General features: G+C 37.3%; 2 protein-coding genes across 3 annotated transcripts in view; both read right to left on the bottom strand.

Annotated features, from left to right (window-relative positions):
* Positions 1 to 4,484: 4,484 nt before the first annotated feature.
* Positions 4,485 to 6,880, bottom strand: LOC126767787 (uncharacterized). The gene has a single exon (XM_050485421.1). The coding sequence runs from the start codon at positions 6,873 to 6,875 to the stop codon at positions 6,222 to 6,224; it is 654 nt and encodes a 217-aa protein (XP_050341378.1). The 5' UTR covers positions 6,876 to 6,880; the 3' UTR covers positions 4,485 to 6,221.
* Positions 6,881 to 7,207: 327 nt separating this feature from the next.
* Positions 7,208 to 25,075, bottom strand: part of LOC126767779 (steroid receptor seven-up, isoforms B/C) — a 36,693-nt gene continuing 18,825 nt past the window's right edge. Inside the window, exons 4-6 of one of the 2 annotated variants that reach the window (XM_050485406.1) lie at positions 18,253 to 18,804; positions 10,172 to 10,329; positions 7,208 to 7,331 (exon numbers count right to left, since the gene is read on the bottom strand). In XM_050485406.1, the coding sequence (XP_050341363.1) occupies positions 7,215 to 7,331; positions 10,172 to 10,329; positions 18,253 to 18,804 (827 nt within the window). In that variant the 3' untranslated portion in view covers positions 7,208 to 7,214. Of the gene's footprint in view, positions 7,332 to 10,171; positions 10,330 to 16,886; positions 18,101 to 18,190; positions 18,805 to 25,075 lie in introns of those variants that run through there. The other variant, XM_050485407.1, reaches the window with a different exon arrangement.

The raw sequence follows: 25,075 nt of genomic DNA, 5'->3' as shown, positions 1-25,075 counted from the left end.
CCGAATTGGCGCGTATTCGCAAGTGTTCGTATGTGCCGCCATCAAAGCCAGGGTAGGAGCTGAATCTTTATTGTTGGTGTTTGTTGTATGAATTCAGTCGCGTATTTTTACGCATTAACGCAGCATATAACAATTTGCGCCTTTCGTTATTCTTATTGGGAAGTTGCTCAAAAGATTGAAAAATGTCCTCGCGATTACCACTGTTCCAACCACACAACAGCTACAACTCTTGTGTGTTCATACCGTCCTATGCATATACACAGTCATAGTTTTGAGCGGTGGTGAGGAAATTAATTGGGATCATAAGTAGCTTGCTGAGCGGCATTCAAACGGCGATCAGGGTCCGCGTACGAGCAACTCAGTCACAACTCGACGAGTTTCAGAGTCGTTGTTCTGGAAAGCAGCATACACCTATGTACACACAGTGAAACAAAAAAGGCCACACTTAAAATATTTTGTATTTTGCACCCAATTATTTATTTGGGGCACCAAGCTGGATACCACCCTTTCCATTATAATATTTTTATATTTCACAGCATTCTCTGAGCCCTCTTATATTAAAATTGATTCCGATTTTTACTTGGAAATGCATCTCCATACCATTTCACAGTGGGAAAAATGGCATTTTCTGCGAATCGTTCACAAGTCTGCGACGAAATGCTTAATAGCCATCAGAACCAATAAGGTTAAACTTCGACTTGTCAGAAAATACTTCAGATTTCCACTAAGTTTGGGTCCGGTAAGTTTATTTTTAACCCAATTGAATTTAATTTTTCTGGTCACAAGTGGCTTTTTTACATGTTTTCGTCCTAGCTTTTCCATCTCGTTAAGCCGATTTTGAACTGTTCGAGCTAAAAAATCATTGCTAAATGATTTCTGCATTTCTGCCTTAGTCTCGGCTGCATTTCTAAATCAGTTCTATAAACTTGTTCTTAAGTTAGTACGGTCTTCTCCTAATGCTACTTTTTTTCCTGAAGTTATCTTCCTCTCTAGTTCGTCAGTTGTACGATATTTTTCCAAAACACGTCGCACTGGTTGAGACAAAGAAGGCAGCGTTTGCTAAGAAAAATTTTGTTTTATTTCAAATTTATGGGAATTCGGGCGAAACCCAGACGGTTTCTAATGAATTTAATTTTAATCAATTTATGAGGCTTTTTTTGTTTCGCTGGGTGTATATCCATTTGTAAGTCTAATTATAGTACCTACTTCAGATATTGCACAGAAAGCTATTCTAACGAGTTATATAACACATTATATAACACTAATGTAAGTATAAAAATTAAAATCAGTCAGCAGCTTTGATGTCATTGAATTTGAGTAAGTAAAATATTAAAAAGCGATCATGACCCAGAGTCGCATTTCGCTTTGATAGATTAGTTTCCAAAAACCTTCTTTAAGATTTAAATAAATGAAAATAGCCAAGGACATAAAGTTGATACCAATTCATTTGGTTTTCGTACAAATAAATCTGCTAATTTACTCGTTTGCTTTATTAGATACCGAACTTACTGAATACCCCTATCGATTGCTTCAAGAAATCTGCATATTTGAAGATGCGTGTATGTATTGGCACAATAGTTTTCTGCGATGCGCCGCAGTTTAAAGCTTTAATACGTTATTTATGTGTCCCAAAAAGAATAAAAGGCTTTGGATGCCACACGGAATTGTGGATTATTTATCATTTCACACGAGCTGTGCTGAACCAAAACGCTTGCATCGTACCAAAGTCCGAAACAGCATATTTTTGGTATTACCACTACAGTTGTTGTTGCATTGCCAGCGGCCGAGATCGAAAATCGCCAATAAGTTCAGCGTATTGCTTGCGAGCTCGGTCCGAATGCACAGGCCGTGTAGAAGTGAGAGCACATTCAAGCCCCTCAGCCATCGCCGTCATGCGCGCCGCATTATTTAAACTGCATTTATGCACAAAAGCCAAGCGTTTGTCAATTCGATTGGTAACCAAATTTATGACCACACGCACATAAATTAGGACTGGTCTGATCGCGCAGCGAAGGTGTAAATGCGTGAATATGCCAATTCAAATTGGGAGTGCAAAAAGTGTGGTCACTGGTGCCAGTACTGCAAAGAAGTTAATAAAGTAGACCCGTCTTCTAAAATTTTTCTCGCTATTGATTATCCGAAAATTATCCAGGAAGTGTGCACATGCAAACACAAGCTCGCTCAGTTCTCCTGGAAAAAAGGCGGACTGCCCGGTTCATGCGGTGGCAAGTGTTAATTGGAATCAATTTGATATTCAGTACATAAAGAATGGAATGGAGTGGCATTATATTGAGCTCGTGCATTTTTAAGTATTTAGCACACCCTGTGAACAGAAGTTACGCAGTTTCGAGCAGAGTCTTCCTCTACCGTGATTTCTTTAAATATTGTTCCAAGTTGAGTTTTGAACTGGTGTTTAATATTATAAGGTCATGGCCTTGGAAGCTTAAGCGTTATATACACGCTCTCGAATCCATTTGGGGTCGTCATCCCTTTTCTATAGGCTCTTTTCCGATATATTATACTGATGATATGAGAGAAAGAGACAAACTACGCTCTGGGGGGCATTCTCGTGTTCGCATATGTGTAGTTTTTGTACAAGTGTACGCACATACAGGTTATGTATTCTTGCCTGTGCTCCTTGCCTTTGTTGTGATTTGAGTGTAAGCGGATGAAAGCGTAATTCAAATCGAATTAAATTAAATGCCGATTTATTGCTCAAAAGCTGCATCGCTAACCAAATTCACCAAAATCTCGAAATGTGGAATGCTATAAATAATAATGGAATTGCAAAATTTATCAAAAAGCACTGTAAATATTGGCGCAAATGATAAATACACATTGCCTAATACTTAAGACCCATGAAAAAACTGTAAAAACGTAATTACGGTAATGTACTTTGGTGCGTTATAACGACTTTTGGCCGATGTGCACTGCCCTGACATATCTAGATCCAATTCTAACAAATTCAAACAGAAAAGTCTTGCCAATGTTTTTCATATTAAGTAATATTCCTTAAACCACAGTTTGATAGTTAATTTTTTTATTGAAAGTTAATGGAATTCAAATATCTTCGGGTTCCACAATTCTCACGCTCACTACACAACTGACAATTGCATGGTTTCAATGTACGTTTCGTTTCGAGTAATCGGCATCTTATCCCGCCAATGCCAATGTGTGTATGTCCCTTCTCTAAACTTACAAGCAGAGAGCTGTGTGTATATTGGGAAATAATCAACTTCCCTGCTTCCCAAGATGATGGACTCGCTGAAAACCAATTGGTGATTGGAGTGGTAATTTTTGACACCTTCACTACCACAAAATTATGCCAAAATGCTAACGATCATAAAACGGACCGCGGGCGCAACACAAACAAATCAATGAAATATGGTAAGGAACACACTCGTATTAAGCATAAGCTCTGTTGAAGACTATGTAGTTGTATTCTGATTATTGTTGTCGGTGGCGATTATTAAAGTAAAATCATTCTTCACATTTATATTACAGAGAACAGTTGCCTAAACTAACCCATAAGATTAACACCTCACACATAAACGAAGTGCCGCGGGAACTGCAACAAAAGTCATGCAAATATAAAGCATTAACCGCCAATCGATTTCATATCACGATCTGCTTACCTTTTTGAACTAAACGTAGTCGGACAGCATACATATGTATGTAGAAGTAATCATATGAACACCTCACGCCAATAATCCAACACCACCGCCAATCGTTCGTCCATCAGCGATCGTAGCTTAGCGATCAGCCCATAGAGCCGCTGGACAAACCGCAATTGTTGGCGACTGCAGCTTCCCTTAATTTGTCCGTCTTACTTGCATGCGATTTCTTTCATACAATAATATGTATAAAACTACAATATATATGTATATTTCCAGGCAGCATAAGTGTAAAACAGTTCGATGAAGCTGGAGAGTTCTCGAGTTTTGATTGAATGATTGAGTGGTACGGAAATGCTAAGCCATAATACCATAAGCTAGCGTTGTCATTTATCGAGTTATTTCAATTTCACTCACTTCATTGTAATAGTTTGGCAAATTAGCTGGACTTTTGGGCAGCCCGTGCTCATAGAGGTTAGGCCTTTACTACAAGCGTGCAAAGAAATTAGTGAAACCTTATTACCGCTGCTAATCGCACATTCTGATTCGATATCGTTTTTAATGTATTCTCCACTTTGCTCCATTATTTGTAATTTGTGCATGATGTGAAGTTTTGGCGCAATCTTCCACCTGCAGTGGACAGTCAAATTGAAATGCAAATAGTTTTCTCAATGCGGATTGGTGTGGACCAATAGCAACGATTCTACAAAGTATATATATATATACATAAATAATACTTATAATCTCTTTAAAAATTGTATGAACTATTCATTACCCAAAAACGGCAGCTTTTCGACGAGCTGCAACCTAGATTTTTTAAGCGGAACCAAAACCCCTAATGTGTGCTCTTTCCAAATAAAACTAAGGTAATCATTTTAAAAATTTATTTTTAATTATTTTATTTCCGTTGTGAATTTAACTTGTTCCTATTTGCGTTTTTACACGTTTTAAATAATTTAATATAAAATATGAATTGGAAAACAAAGTTGTGCTTATTATTAATTAATATGTATGATATATATTTAACATACAATTCACCGATAAATAACTGTGAGTTCTTTTTACTAAATATGTCAAATAATACATATAGGAAAGATTTGGCATGCAATCCTCTTTCCTAAAGTACATTTGTTTTTGTTTTTCAAAATTGTATAAAACTAGTATTTACGTTGTTAAGTAATTTAATTTAGGCCTATGTTAATCAAATTACTAATATTTTTTACAATATGAATACACAAATACACACCCATGCATAAAGTCGAAGCAAATATTTCGTTTCCTCTCCGCTTTCACAGTGACAATCGCATGTCGCTTCAACTCAGTTATATTGCATATATGTATGTACAGCAATACTTTGGGTCTACATAAAGAATTTATTGCTAGTAGAACTAAAGCTACGCCTTAACACACTTCGATTCGGCTATTATTTACAGATTATTTTAGCAACGAATTGCATTTTCTTGTTGTACTAGTATTCTTAATGGAAAAATTCGGCAAAGAGCAAAAATAAATTTACAAACCTTTTGTTGAAGAAAATCAAAATGCCGTTTCAGTAAAAATATCAAACTTTATTTCAAAATAAAATATATTCATGTTGTATAATAAATAAAAAGTGTTTCAGCTTAAATCTAACTTGCACTGGTTTTGATCTTTGTAAAATAAAATAAAAAATTTGCTAATTAAATTCTGCTTTTAATAAAAATAAGGTTTTCTGGACATTTATTTGTAAATTGTAAAATTTTTAATTTTACTTGTTTAAAAATATTTAATAAAGCACAAAATTGCAACAGTTCCGATTAGAAGACACTAGGAATTTTTTAAAATTAATTTGGTATTTGAAGCATGTGTAGAACAAACAAGTTGCACGCGATAAACAAAAGTATTTTATAAATTAAAAAGTACTTTTTAAATGTAAACTGAAATTAAGTAAGATTCAGTGCCATTCCATTTCACAAATATTGATATATCATTTTCGCTTTCGCCTAAGCATATGAAAATTGTTGCATTTTACCTTTTAAGACAACATTCAAGTCTCGTTTAACGAGATTCTGAAGCTTCTATCATTTTTTTCAAAGAGTATGTCACTTGAAGCCACCATAACTTTCCCGCAAATTAGGTTGAGAGCAAAATACTAGTTTTTGTTTCGGTAGTGATTATTATCAGCCTCATTTTAGGTGATTCCTTAGCTAAGGCGTTGCCATCGTTCGAGAAGAGCAGTCTACAAAAATTTTAATTCATCCTCAAACGGTTGGACTATTGCTATTTTGTAATTGCTGCAGCTTCAAAGCAAGTCAATACTTTTACTTTTAATTTTTGGCTTCAAGTTTCATAGTTTTGGAAAACCATTTGTATAACTTCAATAAATAAATTACTATAAATATTAATTATTAAAATATTTACAAATGCATGACAATGATTAAATTTCTAAAAAATTGCGCTTTAACAACTCTAAAGAGTAAAAATTTATGCTAATTTTACATGTCTTCACATCAGCTTCTATTTTTTTTTGTATTTTTTTTAGTTTTTGTTTAGGTCAATTCTTAACGTAAACTTTTGAAATCTATTTAAGCTGCTTTCCTTTGAACCGCAATTACAACTATACTATATTTACTTGACGTCGACAACGAGAGGAACTTCGCTGATATCGATTAGGTTTGGTGACGATGCCAGCTGCGTTTGCAGTTGTTGCTGCCCCTGGAGGTCGTGAATGTGCATATGCGGCTGGGCGGGTGGATGCGCGTTTGAGGGGCAGCGTTGGGTCTGCTGCTGGTATTGTTGACTGATGCTAGTGGCGGATGAATTGACAGTAGACATTGGGGCAGAAGCGCTCGTGGATGCCGTCGAAGTTGTCGGTGATGTCACTGCCGATATGGATGTGGCTGGCATGATCGCGTCTCCGTTCACGGTTGTACCGCTTGCTCCGTCAATATCGTCACTGCAGTCGTGGCTATTGTGACCGTTCGCGAGGTTGTGACTGCTGCCAGCGCTATTGGCGAGCAACATTCGGTGGTGTTGTTGAAGGCATTGATTGGCATTCACCGCCGCCGCTGCCATCATCATAGCTGCGTCACAGTAATTGGACAGCATTGTTGTTGGATTAACAACACCAGCCGTTGGTGCTCCCTGTGCAGCATTGGGGGCGTAAAAACAGCTGGTACTACTGCTGCTGTAGTCACTAGCCGCCGATGTTGAACCTCCTACCACGCCGGTGGCTGCAGCGCCGAAAAACCCACTTCCATAGCTACCCACTCCGCTCATCATGCCCACACCTGCCTCGCCATTGAAATGCTGCACGTTACTCCCATTTCCAATGTCATTACTACTATTGTTATGACTGTTGTAATTCAGTAAGCTGCTGCTGCTGCTGCTGCTGCTCGTACTACTGCCTGTATGGCTGTGACTAACGTCCACATTACTGTCTCTATGCGTATCATAATCATTGTTGTTGCCGCTACTCCTATTGAATGCAGCAGTGCTATGGATGTTGTGGTGGTCGTGGTGATTGTGGGGATTGTTGCTGACAGCAGCTGCTGCAGCAGCGGCGGCGGCGGCTGCGGCAGCGGATGATCAAGTCGTTGTCAATTGGCGCCACATTGTGTGTCACATCGATGGTAAGTAAGGCCAGGAGAAACTGTTGCCGGACAGCAGCATGTCCCGTATGAGCGTTTCAATTGGGGTTTTACCGACTAGACGTACAAAAAACAATTGCTCGATGACCTAATGAGAGGGACGAAATAAACAGAGAGATGGAATCAAGCGAATATTTCATCTGACTTCGCAATTTTAATTATTACAGAGTCCAGAGAACATTAAAAAACTTTAAAATGAAATATATTTTTCTTTTATCCCTCTGAATAGTTCTCTGACTCGAAGATATTTTGAAACAAGGAAGAGTTAGTTCGGATGTAACCGATCATTTTATACTCTTGCAACTTGCAAGGATCAAAACCGGCTAAGAAAGAGTTCAGCGTTCATTATTCGACGAAATTTTGAATAGATCACAACCAAATTTGGTATCATATAAACTTATTTTGAAGGTAATAGACTTAGTTGGGTTACTATATTTAACGTATCGTCAGCGAAAATTATATTTAAATCAACCCCAAATGAATTATACATGTATATGTATGTATATACCGAAGGGGCTAAATTTATTGTACTGAGTTTATGTCGAACCAAAGACTCAGAATCCGTTTTATTAGGGATATGAGGCTTAGATCAATACCAGTTTCGTTTATGTTGGGCTCCAAACCACCAATATAATTTTGTAACTTTTAAGAAAACATGTGAACTTAATTTCACTAAAATGTCGCAGATTTTGGGGGCGGAGAAATGGAATATGTTGTATTTGGGAGTTGGGGCAATTTGTAGACTGAATTCACATGTTACCTCACAAATTACCAAATAACATATTGGGTCGTATAAAGTCAAGCGAAAAATTTGAGAACCTATATACACATATGGTCAAAATAATAAGTACATTCCTTTAGGCTGCAGTCATGATTGAATTTTGAATGTTTGGTGAAGTACACGAATGCAACCATGGGTGAATTTTATTAAATTCGATATGGTAGTACTTTTTATAGTAAAAAGAAAATGTTGAATCAACTCTTTGTAGTGGGCGTGGCAATTGATTGTTAATGTTCGTTTTCTAAGTGGTCAAAATAATAAGTACATTGTTAATTATTTTCAGATTTTCATCAAATCGAGTGATTTATTTTAATGGTTTGCTCTTTAGGTTGTATAGTTCCATGTTTAAGACTTATTAAAAACTAAAAAAATGTATATATGGGTAGAAAAAAGCATTGCAGGGCGGAGGAAAAGGACATCGTCTTAATCCTCATAAAAGAGGGCCAAAGTCTTAGGAATATCGCTAAAACATTAGGCCGTTCATTGTATTTCGTGCAGAATGCTCTAAGGATGAAAAAGAATGTTGAAACTCGCGGTTGACCAAAAAAGACATAGGACAACCGTCTCGTCACTCTAGTAAAAAGGACCCATTGGTATCTTCAAGGATAATATTAGCCGATATTGGTAACATAATATCTTCCTGAATGGCCCGACGAATACTATATCGAGCTAATTTACCTGACCGGATAGCCAGAGGAATACCATAATTGCAAAAAAAAAATTTGAGATAAGATTACATTTCGCGAAAAATCATGCAAATTGGTCCGGCCCAAGTGGTCAGAAAAAGAGGACGAAATATCTTGTGGAATGACGAAACAAAAATTAATTTGTTCGGAAATGATACCTGACGAAATGTTCGTCGTCCGAAAGGCAAATAATTGCATTCACAGTCTACAAAAAAGACCGTTAAACACGGTGGCGGCAACATAATGGTCTGGGGCTGCCTTTCGTGGTATGGTGTAGGACCAATACATCTTATATCAGGCACCATGAATAGGTTTCAATATAAAGATGGCTTTGAAAACACGATGCTGCCATATACTGAGGAAAGTATGCCACTAATATGGAAATTTCAGCAGGATAATGATCCTAATCATACTTCGACGTTGGTAAAAGGTTGGTCCCAGGACAATGGTGTGAGTTCTCTTATATGACTATGTCAATCTCCCGACTTGAATCTAATTGAAAACCTTTGGGGGGGAACAAAGCAACAGATTACAAATCAAATAGGAGACAGAAAACTCAAACTAATACATTTTTTCTTTCACTGATTCCCGATGTACTTATTATTTTGTCCAGCCATTTTTTTAGTTTTTTTATTATTTGATAGAAATTTAAGTTTCTATTTGAACTATTATCACAAGTATCTTTATTTTTATTATTTTAGACATATATGAAATGAAATATGATATTATTTCACTTTAAACATGAATAAAAGAAAATTTATTAGTCATTGAATGTTACACGGACGTATGTACTTATTATTTTGACCATGTGTGTACATATGTTTTCAGGTATGCGGGGACTAGAGAAGTATTGGTAGTTATGAAAAGAGGCCTCATGTATAGACTTGATTTCGCACATTTTCACAGTGCATAATACATTATAATTTTTTGTATAACCTCACCTAATTTGGTTGAAGTAGTTCCAAAGAAATACGATTTCGCCAAAGCCGTCGTCCAATTTTTATAAAGCACTTCTCTACTATCTGGATTGTGGCCATTTTTTCAGCGAGTTATAACGTTTATAGTAGGTTTCGATATGACCGTTATATAGGGACTGGGTGTGATTATTACCTAATTTTACGCATTTTCACAGTTGGATGCCAGGGAATATATGTAACAAGATCATCAAGATATCTCAATGCTTTCTCAAGCTATCGCTTGCACGGATAGACGGACGGTCGCTCGTATTTTAACTCGTTTCGGCATTATACATATATATGTACATAACCCTACATCTATCTTGATTAGTTTAAGGTGACACAAACAACCGCTAGGTTAACAAGACTATTATATTCTGTAGCAACATATTGCAAGAGTACAAACATTTTTAACAGGGATATGTTATTTTGAATGCCATTAAGAATGTGAACGAAGGCGAAATATAGGGTTTTTTTTATCAAAAGTATTAAAATTTGAACTGACCTGGGATGAAACGGTGCGCAGGGAAGGCAATCTTAAAAGTAACTTTCCAAACCGTGTTGGCTGACTGGGGTACTGTGTACGACAGTATTCCTCTAGGGCGCACTGCGACTTCTCCTGCAGTGATTCGATATGTGTGACGTCAGATAGACCACATGCATCTAAAATAGGTAAAAAGCAAAGAATAAATAATAAATAACCACCATAAATAAAATAAGCACTAATTTAAAAAAATTTTATAATCACAGTCTGTCGGAGAAATACGCATGTATATTCTCGAAAAAACTCAGCACCGATATATGTATACAACAATTTAAATTTTATCTATTTATACTTTGAAGCAATTCACTCTAATCTCTGACAGACTCTGAAAATCTACATATGTATCAGTCTAATATCATAGAAGTTTAAATAGTTCGTACTTAGTCACTTTAACACTCAGATGCGCCAAATTATCCGTTGCGAAAATTGCTTAACCACTTGAAGATTCATTGCTACATACATACAAATGTAAACTGAGCATGAACATCGTTTTCAAGAAACAACAGTATTAACCTAAAACTCTCGAAATAAAAGCTAAATTTATTGTAATAAAGTTATGGAGAAACAGCAACAATAACTATTCGATCGCTCGCCAAACATTCCTAAAGATAATAGCTCAACCTTCAATTACTGCAGCAAAACTCGAATGGCAGCGAAAAACACACAAGCGCAATCAAAAGTACTGCTAATATACATACATATGGACTGTATGTATAAACATGTATGCTTGCTTTTGAACATTGACTGCGTCAGTCGCGCCGTCGGTAATTGACATAGTCAGTAATCAACAACAATCAACATACAGCACTCAACATTTAACAAGTATTTAATTAATGCTTTTTGTTTTAAATTTTTTTCGTTCTCTGTCTTTATATTTCTAATGGAATTTCGCTTCATCTCGCAACATGGTTCGCCTATGAATTGACTGCGAGCCTCAGCTCTCGTTAGTGTCTATGTATATATGTATTGCCCCTGAGTGGACAACTTGTATCAAGTTGTAGCCATTAACAAAGCCAAGTGCAGACACATGAAGGCATTACATACTTACATATATTTTGTCACAGAAAAGCAATATCTTCAAAATTATCTAATGAGCGGAACTAAGACTATCTCCACTTGTGAGACTGCCAAGCGGCGTAAAGTCTGATGCGTATACGCCTCGTTGAACACCTTTCCCGATAAGGTTCCCTAGTCCAAGCAAATGTATGAACGTTTATTCCTTGGTGCTGACCATTCTTGAAAGTGTGTTGCACGCGGCTCCAAAGTTGTTTGTTACGCAAATTTAAATTAAATTAAAGTTTTAGAGGTTTTATATAAATTAAGTCTGATATTTAGTTCTTCATTTCTAGCACAGAATTTCTTGGAAGTCTTAAGAATGTGAACTTTACATAGACGAATGTGCCACTCACCAAGAAGAAAGTGATGCTAATTTTGTATTACTTTGTCTTTGATTTCAGTTTTTTGAAAACCCGCGCGACAAAATGTGTTAGATGAACTGAGACCCCAGTTAACCTTTATTCTTGCTTAAGCTAATTTTAGTCGTTTTTATTGATTCTATTTTACTAAATGAGCAAATTTCTCTTGGAATAATTATGAATAAATTTTCCTACTCTTTGGAATATATATATTTCGCAGCAAACTAGTACTTTTGTTAAATTCGTCCATAGTCTTCACATTCCAAATGTTGTGAAATCTTACTTTCATAACAAGTACATATAGTATGTATGAACATACATATGTAAATATGTTTGTTTTTTGAAAATTACGACAACGACTTGTCGCCAGCGGCGTCAAACATTTAACGTTTAATTGCAAATTAACCACGAACACAGCCTTCGGAGCATCAATAATCAAATCACTTCACATAAAATAATTGTCAATTGACTTTCTATTAACTATGGCAGCAACATGCTCCTAAGGCTCCTAATGCTAGCTCTTTGTAACGACAATTTCTTATGGCGCTCGAAGACGCCTAGTGGACGGTCTGGTCGTTGGACGGCGCGGTCAAGCGACCAATAAGCCCAAGTCAGCTGTAAATTCATAAAAATTACATTCAGTTCTTCCACGGAGGCTTGGAGAAAATAAACTAGCTTTAAGCAGCTAACAAAAAGCGGACACTAAAAAACCGATAGTAACAAAAACAACAAAAAAACACTTGTACGAACTTGTAAAAAAGAATGCATTCAAAGTCACGACAAAAATTTGACAATAACCAGCAATAAGGTACCGCACTAACATGCACTTACAACATAGGCATGTATGTATGTATGTATGTATGTATGTACCATATTTATATATAATATATACGTAGATAGTCACCCTAGAAGTGCAATTGCTGAGTTGAGGGATAATGGTATTACTTTATTGGTATGTGTATTATTTATGGAAAATTTATATATTTTAATTAATTAAATCAGGATCAATCATTAACACACATACCCAGATATAGACTCAATTAATTCAGAAGGAACCTTCATACTACGCAAAAAAAAAGTTTTTAAGAGCGACTTCATCGCATAATCTCATTTTTGAAATTTTCTGTTGACCGCATACTTTTAAAACTGTCCCACACATTTGAAAATCGTCCAGTGCCCATTCAGAAACCTTGCTTAGATATCCTCTCAACGATACTTGAAATCACCAATCAGCCGAAGTAAATGTGATTACCCACTTTGCCGATTTTCGGTAATCTTAGTATAATATTGGTGTTGTTTGTGTTATTTCTGGAAAAGTCTTGTGAACAGTTTTCAAAGCCAAGCAACTAAAAGCTTCAATATGTACCTTTGTATTTTAGCAGTGCATAAAATGGTAAGTAGTGAGTGCACGAGGGCAATGGCGAGGCTAAGTAAATCCAATAGTGGTGGGGAAGGTAAAAGCAGTCTCTAACTCAAAAGATCGTGACCGCATGTCTTAAATGCATAATGACCGTAAAGTAGTTTCTGCAGCAGCCGCAGCATCAGCAGCAGCAGCACCAGCTATCAACGACGGCCACAGGAAAAACAGCAGCAATGAAGAGTCGCTAGAATCGTTAGTGTTTAGTGAACGCTCCAAACTAGCCAAAAATAAATTCCTCGGCGTGAAAGAAAGAAAAGTCAGCCAAAGCATTTCAACCTTAAATGATTTGGCCCGAAAAAGCCAGACTTGGTGTTGCACGCGGACGAGATTTGACAGACACAGACAGACTGGCAATCGAGGGCAGTGTGTGTTCGAGCTAGCTGAGCTGGGTCAGTGATTTGGATTAAAGTATGGGAGCCTCCGTAAACATTGCATATGGACTCAAGTACTTATACGTATGTATGTATATGTGTATTTACAGCTGGCGGAGACAAGGTTCAAGACAAACGAGCAACCGCAAGTCATTTACTTATTGAAAATTTACTGATTTCAACATTCTGGCATAATTTTGGCATTGTTGGCATATTGTCTTTATCTAAACTATTTATCTAGTTAACTTTTCTTTATTGCTTTGTTGAAAATCTCAATAACTTGATTATATACTAATTTATGCATCGTTCATGGTCTGGTCTGTTAGTTTTGGGAGATAAATGAAAATATAATAATAGTTTTAATGCTGACACTTTCAGGGGATGCGCTCTTGTTTTAAGGCCTGTAGCATCGAATGGTGAGTTTTGCGAGTACATGGTAAATACGAGGCAATTTTTTGTGAAAAAATATGGCTTTATTAGTTTAATAGGCAAGATATCATAAAGTTCCGAAACTGTTTATCCGACATTCAGTAACATTTGTAGTATGTGGATAGTATTATAAGCTCCACGACTTACGAAAAGAATCAAAGAACGTCGCCGATGGATTGGCATGCGCCGTGTTTACTTGCACAATAAATCGGTACTCCACTGGCTATTGACTGAACATCAAAGAATACAATGTACGAAATCAGTTAACAAAATATCTACCAGCCGGTCAATGCCATGTTTCAATAGGCAGCCAAGCAGTCAGACTAGATCGATGCAGCATAAGTGTGACCAAAACATACAAGATATACATACATATAATATATAAACGAGTGAATACTAAACAATCGCAATCGAAAATAAAGCTAAGTGGAATCAAAATGTAATGAAACGCTGGTGCTTCAGCTACTAAAGAAACGTAACAAGGAATGGGAATGTAGTTTGGTGGAGAAACGTTGAGCCGCTCACTTAGTAGGAGAATACACCGTTGCCACAACGGCAAGAGAAGTGTATTACGATTGTAAACGCGACAGCGTGCATTCCCGGCGATCGATCCAAGCAAATAGACAATGACGGCGCCGATCGTGTCTCCCACAACCCAGAAATGTTTGGTGAGCGGCAGAGAAAGCACCACGAGAGATTTAGCAGTGGCAGATGTGCAGCATGTCGGCGCTGTCGAAGAAAATACAAAAATATACTCAACGAAGTCGAACGATATGCGACACAAAATGTGTGCACATGAATGACTGATCGGCTGAAGTTTATGGACAGCAATTCAACTACAATTGTAATTTTTGTCTCAGTCATCTCAGCTGAAGATGGAACGTGTCTAGTCAGCCTTCTGCCACTTTTCGGTACCTGTATCGGTTCGCTTTTGCACCATCAACATTCTGCAGCCGCGGCAGACCATATCACATAACTGGTACAGTTCCGAAATTACTTTCATTGCCTCTAACAGCGATTCTCCGTTTACATTTCTTCGCAAATTTAGCTGCTCCTTAACCAGACTGTGTGGAAGTTATGTTTTTGACAGTATGCTTTATCGCGCTGTCGCCGGTGCGATACTCTTGGTACTACAACCGATTAGTGAGGGGACCCATTCGGCTTGTAAATAAGCGACGTTAAAGAGTGTTGCATTACATAATGTTCATAAAGTGGTATCTTGACGTCAATAAACATCGCTCGGCCAACAGGCAACCAGCCGCAGGGCTTCCTCTGCGAATGAGTCTGCTGCGCAAATTACTAAGGAGTGCAAAAAGAAAGAGCTACAAATTCCTTGCGTTCGCTATGCGTGTTGGATTAAAGTAGCTGTAAAGTTGCCTTGTGGGCTCCTCTTCTATGAAACTGAAGCTTATTAATTCTTACCTTCCAAAATAAATGGAAACACTAACTGAAGACCTTCTCTATTTCAATTCAGAGTGAGATTATGTAAGAATAATGTTTACTAAGCATAGTCATACATACTTTTAAATAAGCAAATTAATAACTAATACTTATGCATACCTTAGACATTAAAAATAAGAATTCTAATCATTCCATGAAAACGTATGTATATGTATATGGTATGTAGGATTTATTAAAAAGTAATAAATAGATATATAAAATTAAATGAATAAATATGGAAATGGTTATAAAATTTAGTTAATGTAATATGCCTGAATGCTCCGACTGGTGTTTCCTCCTTCATGTGGCCTTTAACTGATGCAGGTAATTTTGAAACTTAGTGATGTGCGACACCAATGCATTTTATCCAGATACGTGCATTAGTTCAGTGTGAGAGGTGTAGATATTTATATGAGTGTGAGTGCATGAGTGTTTGGAATGTAATAAACAAATTCTGAGGCATGAAACGAAGAAAATATATTAGTTAAGAAATGAAAATATAATCAATGTTGAAAGCAACTACAACAATACGTTACTATGTGGACGGGTATTTAACGGAATAAAAAAGCTAAAATAATCACTTTGGAAATGCATCACCTCAACGGAGGATTTTCACAATTGTCTCCACGACAAATTAACGGCAAATAAAAAGGTATATACATACATACATACATATATACCTTACTTAAAGCAATTCTACTTGTATATACTTGCTACTTTTGTTAATACTACTTTTCTGATAACTCAATCTACTTTTTAATACAAAGTGTCTATGAAGAACTCTTGTATTTACAACAGCCACAAAATACAACAGAAAGTACGAAAATTCTACAAATAATAAATGGCAGCTAAAGAAAGGATAAGATCCTTTTAGGTAGACATACACATTACCACTAAAAATATATTCGAAAGTAGTATTTGAAAATCATACTTTTTTCAAAGATGCTTTTGTTGCGGAATCATTTTCGAAATAATGTTAAAAACTTTTAGATTCTAATAATAATAATAGATTTAGTGTATCTGACTCAAACTCAATTTTACTTAGCCTGTTGACAAACATTGTTGTTGTTTTTAAAACAAATTTTCCTTTGTTTCTTTGAATTGAATGGTTTTAATCGTTAAAAATTAAGAAAACTTCAAGTTCAATAACCATTCCGGTTTGTAATTTTTAATCACCGATTTCCGGGAACTGAAGGTATCAAAGCTCAACCCGGAAATTGCGTGATTAGTTTTGTTCAGAAAGCGTGAACCAAAATATTAAATAAAAAGAACGACGTTTTTGAAATTAAATTTTATGCAACAAAATTGTATATTTTTACTATTCCTTTTCATCATCCACTTCTTAGTGTCCAAATTTTTAACCCAAATTACTACTAGAATAAATTAGACTTACATACCTACGTATTATACTAAGTAAATAAATTAGTTAGCACTTATTACTAAACTCGCTTAATCTTCGATTAAACAATTCGGGCACACTGGAGGCATATCACTTGGACATACATACATACTCGTACATAATACTTATAAATATATTTATATATCTACTAATACATAGATTTGTATATTAATTATATTACGTAAAATTAAATAAGGTGATTGCAACGTCTAACAAAATATACAACTAATCTCTTTAAATTACAGCGTTCTATGTCTAATTAAGAATCTAATAACAGCTCGTTACGAACGATCTGCTTCTATACACTGACCGACCGAGTTCAACACTCGGCTGCGCTTCGCCGCGTTCACTTATGGTACATATGGTATGATTATGGCTAACACGTAATATGCTATGTGGACTAGACTAAACGCTATGTGATCCAAATTCTACGGCACCTCTAACAACTTTGATTTGTCTCAAGTTTTGCAACTATTTTCTTAGTTCAAACTACAATTGCCACCTACTGCCAAAACTGTACGGCGAGTATCTATAACTGGGACTACCGAACGAAGCGCCACTACTAACACCGAACGGTGTGCTATGGTGGAACATATCAAATGCCGAACCGAAGGCAGAACGTGGCGGTGTCTGATAGAACATAGCCGCTGTGGCAGCGGCCGCTGCGGCTTGTTGTTGGTCTTGTGCCGTCTGCGAATGGGTATGTGCATTGTATTGGTGTTGAGAAGAAGTTGGATGCGGCGATTGATATGCCCCACCATGATTACTAACTGCGGTACCAGGGGAGGCAGCGACAGTGGTTTGTGTGGCGCTATTACTCAAAGGCGAAGCGGTTAGGTTATTTAGAAGGGACGAACCGATTTGCGATTGAGTATTTATAGAAGCGCCCAGACCACTGCTATTGTTGTGACTCGCATTCGAGGTAGATGTGGTTGGGTTGGTAGTGTTAGAATTGGTGGTGGCTGGGGCCGCAGAGTTAGCACTGGCATATAAGGCAGCAAGTAAATCGTCGGTGCTGGTCAATTGAGCCGAGGTTTTGTGACTTGGTGCACAAGAGCTGAAAGCACTTGTGGCTGAGTGTCCAAGACCGTTTGCCGAACTTGTGGCGAGCTGCTGTGATGTAGGCTTCCGATCATCGTTTCCTTGATAATTCTCAGTATTTCCTGCATTTCCGGAATTCTGATCTATTGTTGATCTAGACGTCGCCGTAGATGGTGTGATAGCTGAATTTTCAGTAATCAGGCATACATTTTGCGTGACCGCTTCAACACCAGCTACACTCTTCATAAATGCGGCCAGGTGAAAAGCGGCCGCCGAAGTGTGCTGTTGAGATTCTGTTTCTAGCCGATTGAGTTCTTCGAGATGATCGCGCACCACCAACAACACTTGTTCGTGCAACAGATCTGCATTGGAGCCCTTCGTCACCGACCCAGTAGACTTGGTTGTCACTGAAGTATCTGAATGCTCGCTGTTGGTCGTGCTGGCGGCAGATGCCAAGGCACACACTTTAGCTGAAACTTTAGTAAGCAGCGCCGGAATATCCCGGTAAAGGATGTCCAACAACTTACCAGTGGTGAAGAGCACAATCGCTTTGAGACAGGAATATTCAGCCGAGTCGACGTGCAACGCCTTCAATTTTTCCACCTGTTCCTGGAAGATGCGTATATGGTCCATGAATGCTACCACGCGATCCGCCGCCATCGGCGATGCGTGCAGCCCTGCAGCAGCCAACAGTGGTGCCACGTGTAATGGCATTGAACATTGGCTCGCATTTAAGACGAATAATTCGGACCAGACCAGACGTAACAGCGCCACTTGATCCGTCACTTGTAACTCAGGAAAAAACGGGATGTTCTTGGCCCACTCGACGGCAGAAAATAGTAAACGCGCGGCCAGTTCGCAGATATTATCGATACCCATAATATTGTTTGGTTGCATGCATTGACCATATCGGGATGTTGGGTAGGGTTCTGCGCGCAGTAACAATGAAATATAGGAACTAAGATAGGAGTGACCATTGAATCCGGCAACAGACATAGGATCGCCATTAGCTAGCTGGTATTGGCCATGCATACCGGCTAAGCCGGGCTGAGTGGGAGGCACACGACCGCGTTGAACAGCTGCAAAGAAAAAAAAAGAAAGTGGAAACATAAACATTAGTATGAGCACACAAGTACGAGGGGCTAAGAGTAAGACAGTGCTATAGGTTGTCCATGCCTGTGGCACAGCTGGTAACTTAATACCTTATTTAAATATCTAATTTTCAAATTTTCAAATACGAACAATTACAACAAGACTATTATTTTGACCACGACATCACACGCCGAACAATGCGGCTGCCAGATAACGCCGTAGATACGCATTCAGAGTGTGGCATGTTTTCAGGCGCGGTCACATGTACAAAGGACGCGACGACGACGACAAAACTCAGACCTTCACAATGCAAAAAACCCCTAAACTATCAGCCAAAACAAAAGGATATCAGCAACCTCAATCTGGGCGCATTGTAATGGGAAGCTTCTACAAGAAGACATAGCGGTACAAGAGATGAAGCAAGGTAAATAATACGCTTTCAAAGATTAAGCAAGAAACAGAGCATAGCACAAACAGCCGAAGAGCAAACATTGCAACCCCTTGGCAAGGATAGTGGCGAGTCACTGAAGATACTAAGATACTTTTTAGCATAGACGAGCGTTGCGTCATTAAGCAAGATACTTTTTGAGCATTGAAAATGCAAAAGACGTTACACCCGTTGCTTGAATAGAGCACACATAGAGACGTGGAGAAGAGATCAAGAAACAACCCCCTGCCGCTTTTGCTTAAGCAATACGCCGTCAGCTAAGTTTTCGTCTAAGTGTTAATATGTATTTACTCGTATATTGTAAAATATATTTTCAACAAATCTACAACACAAATTTGCATTGCTATTTTGAGTGCTGAGTGAATTTACTTTTAATTAAAATGCACAATTTACAAACCATAATATGCACTCACACACACAAACGCTGTCGTCGATACATGTATCTGCATATACATATTTATGCTTACACACGAGGAATATTCTTACTATTAGGTATGTTAATTATTGTGAGTACCGATGTGGCGAGGAAACGCAAGAAATCATTGCAACACGTGAAGCTTTCGTGAAATAATTTTACAAAAACAATATTAACATGTAGTATGTGCATATATGTATAACTAAGCGTATGAATGCCTGAGAATGCTTGGTGGAGAAGCGTACCATCTGTACCCCTTGTTTAGTAGTATTATCATAAACTTTCGACAGACAGCAGAGGAGCTCTTGCGACTAAGCAAGTACTCCCTCACGCTCGTCGTTTTAATTGCAATAATTACATTTACTAAGTTGATCCAACCAGGGAAGTATTCAAAAAGTAATATTTGGTAATACACCGACCTTTTTGTTTGTCGAGTGTTCCTTATTTTTGACCCTGCATCGGTCTATGCAACGTGATATGATCTTCATAGAGCGTAAATTCATATCATAGAAAACCCTATTGTTATAGGGAGAAGCCTGTTTCGGTATTTTCCGACAAATTATATTTCATAAGGAACTTTTAAATGTGGACTCACTAACATTTTTTAAATAGAGATCGCTGAAATGTTTACACCATATTGCAACGGCTAATTTAAAACTATAAGCAAATAGCGTTTGTCCAGTTAGCTGGGAAGCGCTTCACCATACATACATATGTGTATGCATAGTGCAACGTACGCACCCACAATGAAGCTGAAATGATATGCAAGCCTTATCATTTGTGGAAATCTGCTAAAAATGGATATGAATGCGGGGCAAATAAATAAAGCGGAGAACAATGGAGCCCGAGGTGTTGGAGTGTGTATTAGGATATTGAAAGCAAATGGTAAACACTCCCGCAGTGTGCCAAATGGAATTCTTATAATTTTCAAACTTTAGTACTTACATTTATTCTGTTACTTATGTACTATATATTCCATCGCGAACGAAATTTATGAAAGGAAGCGGGAATTGAGGGACGGGTTTACAATCGTTACTCTGTGGCCGGCAGTGTATTCTATGAACTTTTCATAATCTGAGCATTTTTCATTCTCTCCATTAAGCGAACTTTTAAATATTGTAATGATTGTAGAATTTACCTTCGCGATGGTCAGCGCGCTGGTCATTCTTGGGCTCTTGGTGTCTTTCTCTTTTTATTTATGGCAATTAAAAACTGTATATGCAAATTTGTGCGCAACTAAGGGTGGATGAAGCGGGTTTGACAAGTTTTTGAGGATAGAATTTGCTTTGAAGGCAAACAGTTCCTTAGGAAGGTAACTAAGTGAAATAAATTTTCTTTATAAATATTTTGTTTTGGTCAGCGTATTCTCCCTTTTAACTATTTCTTTCCCCTTTTCCTATTGCTTTAGATCACTCTCTCTTTGGTGAAAACGGGAAGTGTACAGGCCGACAATTAAATCGACAAAGCATTTGTGTAATTGTGTTTTGATTTAAGTTCCTCTTTGCATTACTTCATTGTCGCTTGCATGGCTTTGCTCCTTGGACTGGGTGAGTGAACCAGCCGTTCAGCTGTTGTGTCGTCCACTAGTACCCAGTGACAAACTCATGTAGATTTGCGCGAACTGGACATCTAAACTGGTTTTTGAGCGAACACAAAAACCCAGAGACGTTCCAATGCATTTTGACCGGTTGACCACCGCCTCTATCAATTGTCTGTCCAACCGGACACTAAGTTATAAATGAGCCTGGGAAAGTATAGTTCGGTTGCCTTTTTGGCACCTTTCTGGCCTTTGTACGTCTTTGTCGCCGCTCTTTGTGACCATAACCACAATCATTTGATCCTCACGCTGCGAGTCATTCTGAAGCGGTGCAAGTACATATTTAAGCTGATGCTGTGTGGTTTATGCACTTATGCAAATGTGACAACACATTTGGCTTTCATATTTTGTCATATATTATTTCTGTGAAAATCTAAACGGTGGAAAGACAACAAACATCTCACGCCAAAGTATACAATTTACCCAACTCTCTCTTTCTTCTTGTGTGAATGTCGATTTTTAATTTTATTAGCTCCGTTCTGAATCAATTCGCTGTGATAAAAGGTTCATTCCGACTAAAACCGAGATTGTCGGCATAGAATGGGGCTCAAGAAAATAATATCAGAAAACCAGAACATACCATATTCAAACTTTAAGTATTTTCTATACACTATTCTGAATCATAGATGATATTTCTGGTGAAGAAGCCTAGCGCATTGATAAAATTTACGTGGAATCAAATTTAATAATCCTGAAATAGTGATGTTTAAAACCGAGTTGTCTGTTTTATGAAATTCTTTTTAAGTTTTTGGTTGTGCAACGCAAACTAGTTTTGCATGCAATGATTCATATATATGATCATAAGTATGTATCTACATGTGTACCCCGCATCTGTGCATTTTCTGTACTGGTGCTGCGTTCAGGTACAAGTGTGTGTCTTCCGTTAGCAACAATTGCCGCAACAGTTTAATTGTATTAACCTACCACCGTGGCAACTTTGACGTTGAACCTTAAACTTGTTGACCATTTCTTACACTGGGTTGTCAAGACTTGCCCTTTGCCCAGTCTTTTATCGCTTGTTATTTGTGCTGATTACGTATTTTCATATGTCTTTATTTCGGGAGAAAACTAAACTTCTCGTTTTGAGCTTTTTATGTGCTCTCCTTCGGTTTGATAAAAGGGTGTTTTATGCTGAAAAATGTTGTCATTTAAAATTGCTGGAAAAGTTCTCACGATATTTCTGCGGCGATACGAATAACAGAGGACTACTGGATTCGTGTTGAACCAGTTTTGCAATCATACATACTATCTACCGTAAGTACATCCGAAAATGCGTGCATGTGTTGAAAGAAAAAACCGACACGAATTTTACAAATTTGAAATGAAAATGGTCAATCTCGTTGATGAGAAGCAGTTGAGTTGTAGTTCGCTAAGGGGTGTGCGGGGCAGTAGGAAGGTGTTGAACTCTTTTCCTAAACACTGTTGACATTCGACCGTTTCGGATGTCAGTGTTAAATGTGGTCTTCGCTGCAAAGTTTACATGACACCCTAACAACAACAACGTCAGCAAACGAAAATTGCGAATGACAATAACGAGTCGAGCAGTTGGCAGTAAAATGTCATTAATGCGGTTTATATGACCACTTAAGTGGTAATATTTCGCTGCCAGTACTCTAAACTGTACACACACACACATCCGTAAACACACATATGCGTAGTTAACAAACGATCACCAATGCTAGCTGTAAGGCGACTAATTGCACTTGTCCTAACAGCATAGACCGACTAAATACCTGGGCATGTGTTATGTTTATATGAATTATTTTTAATAACATTTACTGCTGCTCAATTACAACCTCAACAGACTGCTTTGCGGTTCACTTTGCGTTTACATTTTTGTCGTTTGCCGCTGCTCTTGCGTTCCCCACAAATTACAATCGATCTTAACCCAAATCGATTCATGTAATCAACAAATACACACATCTATTAATTATTGCCTATGAAGCGGGTATTTTAAGTGTTCCACCAAACAGCTTTGGCCGCAGCTGAAATGACTCGAGTATTCATTTTCGAAGGATTTCTAGAAATCTAAAATTTACTCAAATTATTGTCATTTCAACATACACTGAACGAATCAAGTTTTGTATAATCTACGCAGCAAATGATGGAGTTTTCCACCAAATAAATGAAAGGCAATATTTCAGAAAAAGAATCTTTAAGAATTTGAAAGTGCAGATTATTAGAAATTGTTGAATTTTCTCTTGCTCTTTTGTTCTTAAAATTTTAGTTTGACATCAATATAAATTCCTATCTAATTTTCTCGCAGTGTATTGCATCGACAGATATATTGATATGTACTGACAGCCGGATAATTACTATGGGTCGCAGCCGCAGCCACAGCAAAGCTTATTGCAATTGGTACTCGCTATAAACACAAAATCACTATGGCTATGTAATCTTGTCAAAGTCAGCAACTTTACTAAATAGCAAATACAATAGCCAGAGCAGTTTTAGCTTGAGTCGGTGCATATTTTGAGGAAGCCAACAAAAATTCATAACTCTTACGCATATTTTGAAATGTTAATATTAACGACAAATAAGAAATTAAGAAAAACTGAAATGAAAATGAACAAATTGAGAATCAAAATGTCATAAAAAGACCCCAAGTTGATTTTTAATTGCAAATAATTAAGCAGCAACAGCATGCCAGGGGAATTAAAAGTGCACATACGCATTTTTATATTAAAGTACACATTTACAAGCATATTTTCCGTTGCCTTTAAGCTTATACATATTGATGAATGTTTACTGTCGGACGCGAAACAAGTTGTTCGACTGTCAAAAATGACAATCCAATTATGGAACTATGCCATTAGATTGATACCTGACAATTGGATTCCACACAAGAAAATTAAGAGATTCGCGTCTTTCACACAACTAAATGCCAATAATCGCTTAAAACAAACCTTTTAACATACGTACATATATTAACTTTTATTTGGGAATCGGCTTTGAATTACATTTATCAATATTTTTGACTTCTTTTATATAATATATGTAGAATATTTGGCAATGGACGTGTTGATTAAGTATTTCAATTTGCTTTAAATATCTCTAAGATATTGTATGTAAATGGCATAATACTTAATCTTAAAACTGCAAACTGCCTTAAGAATCATTGCGTCTACGAAAAAGCGCAAGAGTGATCTTTGTGTTCAAAGCAGTTTTTTTTTGGTAATCTTGGCTCGCAACCGGTTGCTTCTATATACATACATATATGTATATAATTTATATTTAGCTTAGGTTATTTGAAGATCAGACCTATTGCTCGGGTGCAAGCAACTATACCAATAGACCCAACGAGAGCCAAATTTTCTCTGGTTATGCGGAGTGAGTGGCTAATGCTAGTGATAAGTTGCAAGAATTTTCTTTGCAAAGTCATTAGCACATATACATTTGTCTGTACTTCCGTTTTGAATCTGTTCTCTACTTATTGCTCTCAACACTTTCTACTCGACGCTCCAATAGAATGATATTCTTCGATTGCTTTCAATTTATTTATTCTCAAATAAACCAACATTAGCACAAAACACACACACATGCATTATATACGAGCGTATGTCCGCTTACTCAGCCTGTATATTTGACTTTTAATTGACCCTGTTCATTAGAATGTTGTTGATATACTCTTTGTTTTTGGTGTTTTCGCAATTTTCTTCGCTTGATGAGCGGTTGTTTTGTTGCAATTTTTACATTCCACACATACACACTGAATTTGTTAGCATTTATTTATTGCTTTCAATTTCAAATTTTAGCTTTAGGACTTAAGTGAAACAAGTGCAAGCACATGGTACTTGA

The sequence above is a fragment of the Bactrocera neohumeralis genome, chromosome 2, assembly GCF_024586455.1.
Source record: "Bactrocera neohumeralis isolate Rockhampton chromosome 2, APGP_CSIRO_Bneo_wtdbg2-racon-allhic-juicebox.fasta_v2, whole genome shotgun sequence".
NCBI lineage: Eukaryota > Metazoa > Arthropoda > Insecta > Diptera > Tephritidae > Bactrocera > Bactrocera neohumeralis.
The sequence above is the reverse complement of the archived record's forward strand: the minus strand, read 5'-3'. Positions and strand labels throughout refer to the sequence as shown.

Coding starts and splice junctions, on each gene's coding strand:
- LOC126767787 (XM_050485421.1), bottom strand. CDS start 6,875: ATGATGAGCGGAGTGGGTAGCTATGGAAGTGGGTTTTTCGGCGCTGCA.